At 38.5% G+C, this 16,299-nt stretch overlaps 1 protein-coding gene across 9 annotated transcripts in view; it reads right to left on the bottom strand.

Moving 5' to 3' along the window:
- The window catches only part of ATP2B2 (ATPase plasma membrane Ca2+ transporting 2), a 211,913-nt gene that overhangs the window by 56,538 nt on the left and 139,076 nt on the right, over nt 1–16,299 (bottom strand). For 7 of the 9 annotated variants that reach the window (XM_069865493.1, XM_069865496.1, XM_069865497.1 and 4 more), the window contains 4 exons: nt 13,671–13,712; nt 11,772–11,936; nt 9,363–9,577; nt 7,875–8,117 (listed from right to left, as the gene is read on the bottom strand). In XM_069865493.1, the coding sequence (XP_069721594.1) occupies nt 7,875–8,117; nt 9,363–9,577; nt 11,772–11,936; nt 13,671–13,712 (665 nt within the window). The remainder of the gene's footprint in view (nt 1–7,874; nt 8,118–9,362; nt 9,578–11,771; nt 11,937–13,670; nt 13,713–16,299) is intronic. The other 2 variants (XM_069865500.1, XM_069865502.1) reach the window with 1 other exon arrangement.

The raw sequence follows: 16,299 nt of genomic DNA, 5'->3' as shown, positions 1-16,299 counted from the left end.
AGATTTAGCAAATCTGTACAAAGAAGCACCACATGAGTTATCCCTTTATATATCCTCATCAATTCTGTTTCTCTAACTTGAACTTCTTCCTTTTATAAGAAAAAGTCTACATTTCAAGATTAAAATAATTAAAACAGAACACTGGATGTCTTTTAATTTAAAAAATTAAAATAATTTTTAAACCCCTCTCAATTCGAAATGACAACGATTCACGGCTGGATTTCAACAGAGGTACATTAATGCACCGCATTACCATGCAAAGAATGAGCTCTGCTTCGTTATGACACTACTGATTAATCATAGTTGTGATTAGGATACTCCAACTTTAGTGTTTCCAGAGCTTATCAAACTGAGTTTTAAAGACCCAGATTTGCTCCATATTTTCTTCATCAGAGTCTCATTTATTATACAAGATCTTGTTTGTCTGGCTCAAGGAACTTGCCTTTTGTTACTGATCAAAACCGTTCATATGTTCCATTATAACATGTCATTTAATGACAATTTGGCTCTCAAATTTTGAGAGTAATGTATTCCATTTCAAAATGTGGACATTAAAAGATCTCCACTCATCCTTTCGTACAGTCCCATTCCCAGGAAGCTAGCAATTGTTAGATTTATACCAGGGCCATTCCAGCTTTGTTTAAGTGCAACAAGAATGCTTGACAAGTAACCTATGTAATCAAAATAATTAGACACAGTAACTGTTATTAACTTACTTTAATTAACAACCAGTTTACTTTAAATATAGTCTAAGTACAGGGTTTCAGTTAAAGCTAGCTATAAAGAAAGAAGCAAGAGCATGTTTCACCCCATTATCAATATCAGAAGAACACAGACCAGGGACTAATGTGCCATTTCTAAACCACATTGATTAAAATTAAGAACAGATTAACAGATTTTATACATTTTTGATAATTTGTTCCATATATTTGGCAAAAGCTCGCTGTATTTCCATGAATGACAAACGAGTTGAACACTTTGTCGTTGAGTGCAAAAGAGAAACTGCACTTAATTGCAGAATTGTAACTGGTAGCTCCATAATGACAGCCCAAACATCTGCTACCTTGTTTTAGATCTAATAAACTGACATTTTACTGCAGGCTGATACTAGACTGGCTTCATGAGTGTGGCAGACACGGAAACCAGAGACAGGAGACAAACTGCATCATGTTGAGTGGATCAGGCAGTGGAAGTTCAATTTCAAGACAATGTCTGCAGTTTAAAAGGTGTATTTCCAAATTAGAACCCATATGAGGGTTTACATATCGTTTTGCCAACATTACAAGCATTAATGCATCCATTTCAAGGCTGAAAGCTCATCTTTTAGATTTGAGGAAACAAAGATATGTTTTCTTTAGTTATAGCAGTGATCCAATGAGCACTTGTGTGTTTTAAAGCATCCTTTGAGTCACTCCAACACATATTACAGCCATCTACAAAGTTTTCTCCCAAGCACCTCAAAACTTTCTCTCCTCAAGGGTGTCTATGAAAACATTATTCAATGTTTCTTACCATGTCATCATCGAAATTCCAGTTACATCATCTTCTTTAGTTTCAATCAACTAGTTAACTCTCTTAATCAAAATTAACCACATTTATAAAATACATCACATTTACAAACCCCGCCAGTAGCCTGAAGTGCTTCTCATGCCACTCTTTCTCCTAGCCACTGTACCTGGACTTCAGCCACAAAGCTGTGAAACGTACACCATCTATTCCACATTATCTATTTCTACACTCAGTTTAATTTGCATAACCTCTTCTACACTTTTTACTAATTAGAACTGGAAATCCTGTTGTGCACTGTGATGTTAAATCATCACTTTAGGCTAATGAACTGGAAGAAACATTAAAAAAAACACCCAACCATAAAACCAAGCCAACAAAGACCCGCTGCCACTATCTGAGAAACACATATGGTGATAACGATCAGACTTTGCAAGAATTTAATCCTTACATCATTAACTAACAGAAAATGCATTGCCTTTACACATTCACATCAAATGCCTGAGTTTCAACAAGAGAGGTGGTATTTACAGGTGCTGATCTGATCAGTCTGCATTTGCAAAACTTATTAAGGCTTTGCATTTTCTATTTTCTTCTACAAAGTACATCTCAGTTAGGAAAACTAAATTTCTAGAAAGACCAAACCAAAGCAAAAATCGGTCTTAATCTTCAGTGCTTTTGTGGTTGCAGCACCACAGCAAACAATTTCTGTAGTTTAAGGAGCTGAATTTAGGAAATGCAAGGCAAATTTTTCCCAATGAAACATTTAAGTTTTTTCACTTGACTTAAGCTAGATGATTACAGTTCATCATAATTATAGTTCTTCTCTGTTAACAATACTCATTTCCAGAGTAAGGAAAACAGTTCTTCAAGCATCCATTTCTAAATCACCAGGAGCAGCTATTTCACTTCTCATACCAAATGTACCCCTCCAAGTCTGTACTAGTGTGTCTCAGCTGAAATTACTTTTAAATTCATTTTGGTTAGTTAGAGAGGGCATTGGGGAGCCAAAGGTATGAGCTCAAGTATATATAATATGTTGGAGCAATGCTTATCTAATATTTTCTCTGAGGTTTTTTTTTTTTGCGTGATTGGTGGGGTAATGTTTGAGCTGCATTGTGAATTCAGTCCTCTGGCCAGCTCCCTCCTTGTCAGGACACTACAAATGATGCCTTTGCTGGGCAGGAGAGCAGGCTGCAAGACTGCAGCCAGTTTTCATCTGATTACTCAGTCAGAAGGAAACAGGACAGGAATGATGGAGAGGCTGAACATCCTGTCCTTCATGGAAAAATTCTCCCAGAAAAACCTGTCTCTCACCTCTTCCAAATATACAGCCGCTTCCAAAGGGGCATGAAGCACTGTCAGCCCTTCTCCTTTCGAGTGAAGGGTAGGTAGGGTAACTTCATCCTCTGCTAACTTGAATAAATAGAAACCACAGAATAAAAAACCCGCCAGGAAAACACGCTCCCTGATAATATCCCCTACGAAGCATTAACACGAAATCCTACCTGGTATTTCAGTCAGCTCAGCAGGATACCACAGGCATAAAAAATTAGTACGTATTAAAATAATTAATTGTGTTGTTTTGTTTTCTTTTAAAGGGATCTAAAAATGATCAGACAATATTTATACGCATTTTTAGGTATTCTGTTTATATACAAGTATACTAAGATGAAAACACTTTGGCATACCTTGCAGGAAACATGACCTTAAAAGCCTGCGTTTATTAACAGGCGCATTTGGGAATAGCTGGCAGTGATCCCCATAAGTGAATCATCTTATGCCAGTGCAAGATGAGTGGAAATACAAACATGAAAGTAATATAAATAATATAAAAGAAAATCATGTGCAAGGTAATAGGGAAAATTGGTTGCAACAGAGCAAGTTAAAAATCCAATATACTCATTTTCATACGGGCAAGCAGGGAAAAAAAAAAAAGCTAACATGGCAAGTGATGTTATGGTAACAAAAAAGCTTCCAAGTGACCGCCAGGCCTGTTTATATGCTTGCAGTGATTATTTATTCCAACAGGAATAAATGGAATCTCCAGATACCAAACTGTGAAGGCAGAAAGGGTCATTATGAAGGAGGGTTTTATTACCTTGTTTTCTGTCACATGAAGAAAGGAAATAATGAAATACAATTTAAATTGATCGTAAGCTTTTTGCTTGTATGGGAACAATTTGTCACGCTATGTTCTACAGTGAGGGTTTATTCTATTTATCCATCTTTGTTTTTGCTGCGCCAGGACAGTCGCCCCTTTCTGTGATGGAGAAGGAGACTAGGAACTAAGGAAAAGAGTTTTGGGAGCTGCAGTCCAGTTGCCAAGTGCCGTTCCGGGTATCGTTTCCTGTATGATGAGAAGATCCAGCTCTATCTGAGCACCCTGCCTCCCCCTGGCAGTCTGGCCACTTGTGGAAAGGCGCAACGGCCAGGGAGCTGGACAGTGTTGCAGCAGAGCTGCAGGGCAGCCTTTGCCAAGGTAAGGCCATCCCACAGGCAACTGCCAAGAAGCCCCTGGGGCAGCTGGTTCCATTCCACCCCTTGCACACAACTTCCCAAAAGAGACTTTATTAAAGAAAGATTTTGATAGCAAGACAGAGCCCCTGTGTACTGACAGCAGAGAGGGCATGACTGGGATAACAACACGTCCAGTGCTTTATGTGGTCAAGCAGTCTTCACTAAGCGTGATTATTTCAAGTGATTAGCTCAGTAGCAAATTTAGTGAGAAAAGCTATATTTGTACCTCTTATTATATAAAACTTCAATGGCAAGTGATGTGTGAAGATCACCATTCTGCTAACTGCCATTCCTACAAGCAGAAACAAACAGCTACATGATATATTATCTCTAATAATTATTATTTACACAGTAAATAATATGCACACTATAGATTGTTTTTTTTCCTGCCTCACTTATTCCGAGAAAATGCTTACTAAGGACTTGATGAAAAAGTTTTAAAGAAATTATTGTTGGGAATTTTTTCCATTACATATAAAAAGATACCTTGGCCTGCCTTGTCTGGTCCCATCTATAGTGTATATCTAAATTATACACTTGGTTATCACTCGGGGAACAACATATGGAAATCAAGATAAAGACAGAAATTTCTGTTTTTTCTAAGTGGGCAGAAGCTGTGGAAGGGAGTGAGTGCTTTGTCACTTTTCCATGACATCTCCATCCTTTTTCCTTCAAGATCCATAGGTAGAGGATGCCGCTACACTGTGCCACATAATGGCACTCCAGATCATCAGAACTGAGAACAGTCCTGGTGCAGATCTGGATACTCACCTCAGACAGGCATAAGTAGCTTTTTTTCCCCACCCTGTGCCCCTGCCAAGCACCAAACGAAATGCCTGGGTTGGATCCCCAACAACAGCGGCTTCAGCTGCGTCTTTCCCACTGGTGCTGAACTTCACTCAACTCAATACGAATTTCAATCTCTTCATAATAAAAACACATCACACCCATCCAGCAAGCACATCATCTATGTTCTCGAACAGTTGTCAGAATATTAGAAGAAGTACTTTTCTAATAAAACTGAATTTATGGAATGAAGAGCTCAATGGAAGGGTCCAAAACACCACTTTTGATATTTGCTGTCTCTATGTCATTGCTGCCCTGCGACATTCAAATCAATGTGCTTCTGCTTCAAGTGCAATCAAACTATCCCCAAAAGGCAAATTTCCTTTTCATAGTAAGAGAAGCTTTACAGTCCTCATTATAGCACACATGCAAAAATGTATGAAGTCTAATTTTTATTTCTGTGTGGGAAAGATACCTAAGAGATAAATACTAGAAAAGAAAGGTTTTCTGGAGAACAGCTTCACATAAACAGCATAAAAGCAGCATTAAAGTTGCTCTGAAGCTAATGGAATGCAAAATCAGCTCACCCAGTAACTTGGAAAGCATTAAAAAGAACTATATTTAATGATGCTATTGTTCAGTCGGAATAATTTGTGTTTAATTTCTCAGGGAAATTCGAATCTTTTATCTCAAGCAGTGATATTTTCCTTTTATATTTTTATCAATGGTTCAATTGCCCCTTAATCAAAAGACAATGCAAGAGGGAATATTTCTCATTCAGCAGAGCATCTTGACTAATTTTATGGTCCCATATGTGATCACACTGAAGTTCATACAAAGCGCAATCTGCAGCATATGCATAACTAGATAACCAAAAATAGAATATGTAAAATTCAATCTTGGCAACATAACACTTAGTTGCCCTTTGGGTTTGAACTGATATTCACAATTTGATTAAATATGCTCTAAGAATTGGTGCACAAGTATGCATGCAGTATTAGCAGCTAGAAAAATAATCCTGTATACTTCAACCTGGAAACAACTCCCTTACTGTATTTATGACTTAAAAAGAATGAGGGCTATGGAACAATACCTTGTATCTTCAGCTTAAGCTTGTTATAAAGTATGTACAAAATGAATTCCTCTGATGCTGGAGTTGTTATTCTCATGGGGCCCATATCACGAGGTTTCGTCTTACAATACTGTTATAATAGCTAAAACATCACTATTAATTTTACACAGATAAGTGGTATCTGATATGCATCCAGCACAAAGGTGATTTCCAGCAGATTTCACCTATTTACCATTTTTGCAGAGAATCAGCCTCTCTGCAGACCTAAAACCAGAACTGAAATGGTGACTCGCTTTAATAGGCAAATGTAACTCATCTCACCAAGAAGCAATTAAGTCAAGCCAACGGAAAACAAAATCAAATTTATATTAAGACCAAAGTGAAGTTGTTCAGAAATTTTCCAGTGAGTTAAACTGTTACCACAAGAGAAAGAACGTTACACTTAATATTGCAGATGCATCACTCTGGAAAGTCTAACGCCTTCCCTTGCCTTAGATACCTGAACCTGTCCTGAGTTATGGAGAGGATGGAAACTGGAAACCGATGTGGAAACTGACCAGAAACACTGTTACGGTGTCTGATCCCCAGCACTCAGAGTGAACAGCAAATGTAAAGCAAAGGAAGCAGAGCTGGCACAGAGTCTGGCTCTGCCCATCACACCCGAGTTCGCTACCAACCAGTCTGCCTGAGCTCTGCCTTGGTGTTTCCTAGGAACGAGGACAATTCTGCCAGCGCTGGTAACATTTTCCCAAAGCCCTCCCAGTGTCAGACTCCACTGGGACAGCGAGGACTGGTGCTGGTGGCCAGCATTACCCCTAGAGCAGGTATCAAAACACATATTTATACAGCAACCTGTTATCCTTCAGCCCAGTTTGCCCGATTTCCTTGTCTTAATCCCAGCCTGTCTGTTGAGGATTACTTTGACTCCTTTTCTCTTTTTACAGAAGTCTCTAACCTTATCTAGGCTCTAACAATACGGCTGCTTCTCCACACATTTCCCTTCCCCGAGAACTTTCAGTGCAAACAGAACAGTGAGCGCATCCCAGCACAGATGACTCTGAAGGTGCTTTGGCTGTTCCTCAACTTTGGGTGCTATCCCTGGCTACGCAACCCTCAGGAGCATTCATTTCTAAACCACTTTTGCCACAAACACACTTAGCACATCTGCATCAGGTTTTGCTGAACATTATTCTTCTAGGTGTTAATTGTAGCTAATACCCAGACATTTAAGTAGCAAGAACTAAAGGAAACGGACACTCCAGCACTCAGCTGTATTTCACCAATTGTTTTCTGCGATTCTATTTTAAAAGGCTACTTTGAAAACAAACATCAAGTGCACACAAGCCAGTAGCACTAAACTCAGCAAAGAGCTATAATAAAGACAACACATAAATGCATAAATTAAAAAAAGGAATTCATTCTGCCATATGAAGATGAAGCTTGACCGACAAATCCACTGGAATGGCAGAAGATTTTTGCCCTTAATTAGCTCTGTACCTCGGAATCTAATGGCACAAGCAAATATGGTATTTCCATTGTCCTCCTTTACAGGCTGAACAAAATACTTCTGGATGGAATTCACTTCAAACCAGAATGAATGAAGATCATTAACTTCACTGCTTTAACTAATTCAATTTGTCCTATTTGAGAATTTACTGAAAGTTCTTAAACAAAAATAAATTTAGAGCTATGAATTCTCAGTGGAAACCAGCTGTGTCAGCAAATTTACCTGCACTGAAACTGGGCTATCTCAATCCAACAGCAGCAGGAGAGTTTAAAATGTAGCCAGGTCTCGTACCTACAAGGACATCTCTATCCTTGAAGTAAAAACAAATAAACTGGTTTTACAGCATCTCTTATCATCTTGAGGACCTCAGCAGTATTCAGTGCTTTGTAATCAACAACAGGATGTTACGGAAATAAGAACACTTAAAGAAATTACAACTCCTCCTGCTACGTTTTGTTTTATTGACAGGAAAAGTCTACTTACCAGGATTTTTGTAGTATAAGCACTATTGATAGCAATTGCATTAACCAGCAAGTCAAGGGTTTTGGCAGGTACAGAATCCGGGTCAGGGATCTCTTTGTAGTGGACATCACCAACGTAGGCTTGGACCACCGTCATCCGGTTGGTTGTTAGCGTCCCCGTTTTGTCAGAGCAGATGGCTGTAGCATTACCCATAGTTTCACAAGCATCTAAGTGGCGGACCAGATTGTTATCCTTCATCATTTTCTGAGAAAAAGCAAAATAAAAAAACCTTCAAGGTTTGCTTTGACAGACTTTTAACATCAGTTACAAAAAGGAAGAAAGCATGTATTTAGTCTTGATCATAAGAACATAGCACTCGCTCAACTTCAACTCTGATCCGGGCAACAACCCAGCCCTTCTCTCAGACACCCAGGCTGTGAGGATCCATGCAATAATTCCACCTCTGATAAACCAACACAGTCCAATCTCATTGCTCTCTACAACTACCTGAAAGGAGGTTGTGGAGAGGAGGGAGCTGGACTTTTCTCCCAAGGGACAGGGGACAGGACGAGAGGGAATGGCCTCAAGCTCCGCCAGGGGAGGTTTAGGCTGGACATTAGGAAAAAATTTTTCATGGAAAGGGTCACTGGTCCCTGGCAGAGGCTGCCCGGGGAGGTTGTTGAGTCACCTTCCCTGGAGGTGTTTTTAAGGGACGGGTGGACGAGGTGCTGAGGGACATGGTTTAGTGTTTGATAGGAATGGATGGACTCGATGATCCGGTGGGTGTTGTCCAACCTGGTGATTCCATGATTCAAGCTACTCCTTCCTAATGTTATGTTCGTTTGCTTGCGTACTAAATGGAAATAAACTTTGCAAAATCTTCATTGAGGACTCCCAGAACATTTAAAGAAAGCCCACCAGAGTGAATTGCTAAAACCATCTGAGAAAGCTGCTAGGTAGTTAACGGAGTAATCCACAAGTTCAGGATTTTAAGACTCTTTAATTTCCTAACAGTGTCATTTACATTGGCTAAAAAGAACTGCAACTGCATTGAAGAAAAGTACGTGAAAGCTCCAGTTAAACTCTTAATTTCTTTTAAAAGTGTTCCTGAAGACTGGAAATCCTTGTCAAAATATTGTACTATCGCACAAGAAAATGTGAAGACAAAGTTATTCTGTATCAGACGACTGGATTATTCTCAGGGTAAATTCTGCTCAATATGTTCCTGGTAACTTTGCAAACTAATTCAGTATTACTACTACTTGATAGTCCTAGAATGCGTAGTTCTAAAGAGCTATACTAGAACACATAGGAATTTGCATTTTTGTCAGAAATACTTTCAATATAAAAGAAAGTTTCACTTTAGAGAAATTTTACTCCTCTTAAGATTTTGAGCACACTGATTTACAGGCCAAGTTTCATCACAACTGATAAAACCTGAAGCCTAACTCACTAGTAAACTCAAGTGAACAGCTTTTTTCTCCCAGAATTCTTTTCCATGTTTCTTACCTTTACAGAATAAGCCAGAGAGATAGTGACAGCAAGTGGGAGTCCCTCAGGAACGGCAACCACAAGTACAGTAACACCAATAATGAAGAACTTAACAAAATACTGAACATAGACAGGAGTGCACTCAGGCAACCACTGCTTCTTGTTGACCACAAACGTGTCAATGGCAAAATACAGTACCAGGATTATAACAGTGATGGCAGACATCACCAAACCTGAAAAGAGAAATAATCCATTATTATAAAACCCCCACGTTAAAAACATGTGCAATTAAAATTACCTTTGAATTGGATACAAAATTACTTTGTTATTCTATGTGACATTTTTCACCAGTACCAACAATGATGATATCAATCAGTTTTACGACATAGAAAAACCATTCCTATAGTGCATTTACAGTGGGCATGCATTCTGGAGAGTAAGGAAGCAATGAGTTCTACCACTGACTCCTGCATCAGTTTTTGAGCACCATCTTACTGCTGACTTTAAACTCCTCGGTCTGGTTCCACAGGAGATCCACAGCTGCTGAAGCTAAATTCTTTTTAATTTAGTACATTACTTGGAGTGGTACAACATTTGTCCGTCCTTTTAACCTCCCCCTTTTACAAATTACTTGTCTATCCATATTCAAACACTCATCTTGCTTTTCAGTAAGCCCATCTTAAGAGGCCTGAGAAAAGGAGTCTCCTGTCCTTTACGGTGGTGTATAAAACATTTTAGAAAAGCCCTGCTTATGTGTCCGGCTCAATTCAATGAGGCAATCCTGCAGAATGACCCACAGAACAGTTTTAACCCTTCTTCTTGAAAACGCGATATATGCTAGTGTTGCCAAGCTTTCCCTTTCCAAAGGGACACATACAGGCAGTGCATGTTTCTATGAGGAGAGGCTCAAGAGAGGTCCAACACTGACAGGATAGCACAAGGGAGACTAATAATTGTTCCACAGAATCCACAAAAGTTCCCAGGGATTTCATATGCTCTCACAGTGGCACAGACTTTGCTATGATAGCACCCCTCCTCCACAGTTTTGTTCCTGGATTTGAGTTTACAAATAAAAACTCCGTTAGAATATCTATTTTGCCTTGCTATGATTCCTGCTCTTTGGCAGCTTTCTATGAAGCAGTTAAGCCTGTATTTCAGAATAAATTAATTTCTCTCTAGTGAGATCACACAATACAAGGAGAATACTGTGAATTTCATGTCTTGACTGAAGTTAAAAAAAATGAAATGTTAAGCTAAAAGATGCTCAGGTTGATGGGAAACAGATGAGTCAGTGACATCGCTAAATGACAGAAGATAAAGGAATCCATTAAAACATTGTTCAGGCAAATACTTGTGACAATGCCAGACATCCCCACAGGATGCCCGGAGATGAAGAAAAACCAAACAAGGCAATGATTAATTAATTTAATTCATATTACTTGCCACATTATGGTTAGAAACACCTATACAATTACTTTAAAAGTGATATTCACATGCGTGCCAAAATACCAGAGAGAGTAATGGTCAGAAGGCAATGTAGAAAAGTATGTAATCTAAGAAATTGATGACCATGAGAAATGAAGTGTTTTTATACCAATGCTTCTTGCACAACTAGCAACAAAGCAGAGAAGCTGCAGGAACATGAAACTGGGCAAACCATGAAACTGGATATTAAAGAGATTCTGCATCATGTACTGGTGAGAAAAAGAGACATCATGGTGTTGTGATCAACCATGTGTAATGAACTTAAAACAGAATGACAAGAAACAGCAGGAGTAAAAATCAGATGAAGAAGAATAAAGGAGACTGAACCCAGGTAGAGTTAGAAATCTGCTGTAGGGCCTCAGCCAAGGAACTCGATACAGATCAAGATCTTTTTAATACCACTAGAAAAATGAACCTAGTAAACATTATGTCAGTATGAAAGATTCTCACTTTCTACCTACATGTTGGAGAAGAAGTGCTACTTCTAACAGCAGGGACCAGATGGTACCGGATACAAGGGTCAAGAGACGTGTCATATTTGAATAGAAGGCAGGAACATGAATATTAAGAGAGAATAGAATGATTTTGGAATCCGTAAGACTGAAATACTGTATGAGTGATACTGGAGATGATATTAGAGATTCTGAAACTGCACTCAGAAGTTCTAATAGGAGAGGAAATTAAATACATAATTACTGCAGTTCGGCACATTGACTATAAGAAAAGCTACATTTTATTTTGATTCAAATATTTATTACAATTCCTGTTGCCCAGGATAATGTTTCTTGATAATGAAAGCTAAGTTTTAGAAAACTAAAATATCTTCAATGTCACACACATTTTTTGCAGTAAAACACACCTACCTCTTTTAAAAGTAATTTGTTCTCAGCCCCTTTGTTGCTAGTGCAACACTCTGCTGTTGGGTTCATTACCCAGCCATACCTGCTTTTCCTATCTGGACTGCCAGCTTGGTCAGCTTCCCCTGAAGAACAGATTTTTCTTTCTTGTGCATGTTGGATTTCTTCTTGTCTTTGTCATCTCCCTCTCCCCCTTCCGCACTCTTCAGTGGCTGCATCTCCATGGCAGCAGCCCCATCCTGCTGCTTGGCTAACAATGCAGAACAAAACTGTTACTCCAAAAGTACGTGCCATCCTTTTTATCTCAGTGTTGGTACTTACAGAATTCAACCAGCAACACCCATGGCAGGGGCTGATGGCAACACAGATGATGGTAACTGCACAGAACTGCACTTCACTCCCAGGGCAGAAGCTGCCCCCCGGGCCCCAGCAGGGCTCTGCAGGAGCACAGACAGACAAGCACACCCACATGGGGCTGTGCTCTGCGCTGCTTGTCAAGTACCATGAAAACTATCAGGGCTTTTATTTATTTATTACACCATGAGTGACACCGCATTATACACATATATATCAGTTAATGTCTTGCAAATTCTTGGCCAATAGCAGTAGTGCAGGACTTCTTAGAATAGCGGAGCACAAATGCTTTAGCAAACAGACAGTCCGTGTTTCCCTACATTTTGGTACAGCTCAGAGAGCACAATGCAGCCTGATAGTCATACTTTGAATGGCAACATTGTGCAGGTAGTGTGGTTCCACAAATGACCTGTGCACCACTTCCCCTGGCTGCACGGGCACCTCGGTGCCCAGCAGAGCGCACTTTGCCAACCGCTATTCTAGATAATACCAGACCTTAGCAGTTTCCATGGCATTCAGCGTTCAAGCAAGTTTGCCATCAGGTCTGATGGCAATACCATCATCGTTCTCCCACAGAAAGCACGCATCGTGTAAAGGGTAAACCACCCTCTCATGAAAGAACGCTAATGCTAATATAAGGAAACTTTATTTTGGTATCAAAGAGGAAGGCATGACTTTTAAAAGCAATGACATTCCGATTTATATATGTGTATGTGTCTGTTCTGCATTGAACACAGACAGAAGTGAATTATCTAGAATGAGATGAAACAGCTTTGCTTTGACATTTGTGAACAGATTGTTCAAAACCATGCTTAATTGACCTGGAAATCTGATTCGTCTATCTAACCTTAAAACTTATTCATTTAAGATAATTTTATTTAATAGGTTTGTACCATTAACCACTGAGTTTATCTATTCAGTTTGGGAGGCATCATCTTTGCAATCTTTATTATTATCTGAAAAGAGAAAGTTATAGTTTATCTTACTTATTTGGCATAATTCAAAGAAAACATGAAGTCATGATAGCTGCATCTCATATAATAAAAAGTGAACCATGACTTTGCTTCAGAGAAAGCAAAACGTTTATTTCAATATCTTCCTGAGATTATACATTAAATAAGAAACTCTTAAGATTCTTAATCTTCCTATTATTTACCCTTACGATACACTTTTCAATTGCTTAATAACCTCTGGCTTTAAAGTTTCATTTTGTTATTACTTTACCTTCTCCCTGCAAAAGAAAACGTGTCCAGACAACACCATTAAACACCAAAAACGACAAGACATATCAAAAATAGGGTTGGAAATTCACTAACAAAACATAGTGTACATAACTCGCACAAGAATAATGAATTCAAATGAGCTTTATGACACAAAACTATCATCTATAAGTGGCTTATTAGAAACATTGATCTTCTATCCTAAATATCTTGGTGTTGTGTAAGGTCCAATTTCTTTGATACGTTTTTGTTGGGTTTGGTTGTTTGGGTTTTTTTAACGTTCTGTTTGAACAAAAGGGCCATTTTTACACACAGGAATAAACCACAGATTTTCATTTTATTTTTTTAACAGAACGTAACTACATGCTAAACATAAAATCCACAACCTCCTTAATACGAAAGAAGATTACCTTTGTTCTGGCTGTTCTCCATATTCCCATCCTGCATTTTGCCTATATGATGAAAAATTTCAACAGACAACAGACAGTAAACAATCTTCACCCAAGACAGAACATGAAAATGGGAATTTAAATCAAACAGATAGACAAAAGTAACGGGCACGTTACAGATGTTCTTTATGATCAGCAACCATTGGTATCATACATTTACTTAGCAGCATGGGCAACTTAGCCAGACACATTCAAAGAACTGCAGTCAAGTTCAAGGTTGTAACACATACAATCCTAAATATCAGCATATATGTCTATGAGCAAATTGCATAAATTTAGAGGGTGGGACTAATAAAAAGAATCCAATGGAAAGCAGAATTTGAACAAAATCCCTGCACTGAAATTTCAGAGAGCTGGGACTTAAAAAGCCCACAGGTCTAGTTTTGGAAAACAGAGTGCATTTCTTAATTCATTCCAGAATTAAATTCGTTATTTAGTAAACTAAGACAAAATATAAATAATAGTGTTAACAAATATAAATAAATATAAATGTAAGTCAGATTCAGATATGATTTTAAGATTACATTTTCCTCCCTTGATTGTATTAATTGGGAATTTACTCCTGTAAATACAATTGCTGGGTGATCATCCTACATTCAGGTTTATCCTAAAGGAAGATTTGCCAAGTGCATCTGTCATTTCCAATTTTACATTTTAGCTACATATAGTCTTACCACAGTGAAGTCCTTATTTCTTTTTTAAATTGAAAACATGCCACTTCAAAGCGTATGTGAAATAAAAATGGCAAAGTACAAATCAGAGTGTAAAAAGCTTTTGTGGCTGAGTAACCTATAAACAATTTCAAAAGGTTTAAAAATTTCTTGGTGGGATACCCTACAAAACCTTCCCACTTATAAATTAGTTTATCTTACGGAAAAGACTACTGAGTTCTACAAGGATGACATTCAGAATGGATGACATTCTCTTTTTGTAGGTATGCACTATGCACAATAACGAAATAATGCTAGCAAATTGACAGTGAAGCACACCTCTACAGGATTTTTTGACGCATTCTAATAAGAAATGCATCATTAACAATTACAAAATAAATATGATGGCAATTAAATCCTGTTCTTCTGGCTTCCTGCAACAATGCAGCTGGCACTGACGTGCATAATAAAGCAGAATAAATCACGCTTCAATGTAAGTGTTGAATTGCTCCGTCTATCCTGTGAATAAATAGTAGGTAAATGAAAGGCTAAGATGCAATTCCTGCATGTTTGTGTTTTCACAGGAACTGGGAGATCATTAAAAACATCCCTCTCAAAAAGAGCAAAAGCGGCCCAATTAATCACCATCAATCCCCACAACATGTCCCCCCCTTTCACAAGCTACAGGAGATTCCCCAGCACGGAACCAGAGGAGAGGGTGCATCGCTGCATGTGGCCACCTCGGCGCTGGGATGGATCGCCGACGCGTGCCGAGGTGAGCCCGTCAGCACTCGCTGCTGCCTCTATGTCCAACTCTGTTCCCTGCCTTGGCTGTACCTTGACTTATAAAAAGGGGGTGTCTACATCAAGGATGTAGGTTTTGCTGAGGGGCACGGGTCTGAGAACCTGAACAAAAGCAAGTTCGTTTTCATTGTGGAATCTCCTCAATGACTCCCGCACGTGGTGCAAGTTGAACTGCAGAGCTGCCTAATGGCCATTTTTGTTGGTATATTCCAATTATTGAGGCAGAATAACAAAGAACAGGCAATTTAGGCAACTATGATAAAGAAAAGAAAGCTGTAAAGGATTTATTTCCTCCTCGTTTCAAATAATCTTAACCCTGTGCTTGGCTTATGAATGAAGAAAGAAATTAAGAAAGAAACTGAGATGACAGAATCACTACTGCTGAGAGATCCTTTCTCCTTTCAGGCAGTGCTAGGACCAGAAATCCTACCTGATCTTTCTGCAGTGTTTAGAAGTATTAAACATATGAGTACTTCTTAATATTTTGATAATATATTATTATATTATTATACATAATATAATAGTATATATAATAATATATAATAATATAATAGTATATAATTCCTATAAAACATAATATGTTTTTACACAATTTTTCCAATCTTTTCTTCTTTTTCTTTTGGAAATAAGTAAGTAAAAGGAACAGTGTTTGGGCCCTGAGAACCAGAGGAATTCATCTGAGTGTATTCTTATCGCTTTTCTAAGCAAGGATGAAAAATTTGAAGGTTTAGAAAAAAAAAAAGGTTTCTAGTAAGAGTTGTATTGTGCAGTCACTGTGAAGGTCTTGAATTGGAATACAAAAGGTTTTGGTTGTTGGCTTTTTCTCACTAAAACTCCTGTCTTTGGGAACATCACCACAGCACCATTACTGCCTAAGTTCTTACTCCAATACAGTTACATCTCCAAAAGATCTCTCCAAGAAAGGACTCCCTTCGATCTCTCTCAGTCCTTCACAATGAGCCAGTGAGACAGAACAACAAACACCTGTCAGTGGCAGTAGAAATTATTTGTACATTGGAGGAACTTCTTGGAATCCATTGGAGAAGCTAATCGAGTTGTGTTCTCGATTGCTGTGATGGAGCAGGAAATATGAAACACCCTACTGGTTTTCCAAACTGTTTCATCTTGCAATAGAA

The sequence above is a fragment of the Phaenicophaeus curvirostris genome, chromosome 11 (genome assembly GCF_032191515.1).
Source record: "Phaenicophaeus curvirostris isolate KB17595 chromosome 11, BPBGC_Pcur_1.0, whole genome shotgun sequence".
NCBI classification, from domain to species: domain Eukaryota; kingdom Metazoa; phylum Chordata; class Aves; order Cuculiformes; family Cuculidae; genus Phaenicophaeus; species Phaenicophaeus curvirostris.
The sequence above is the reverse complement of the archived record's forward strand: the minus strand, read 5'-3'. Positions and strand labels throughout refer to the sequence as shown.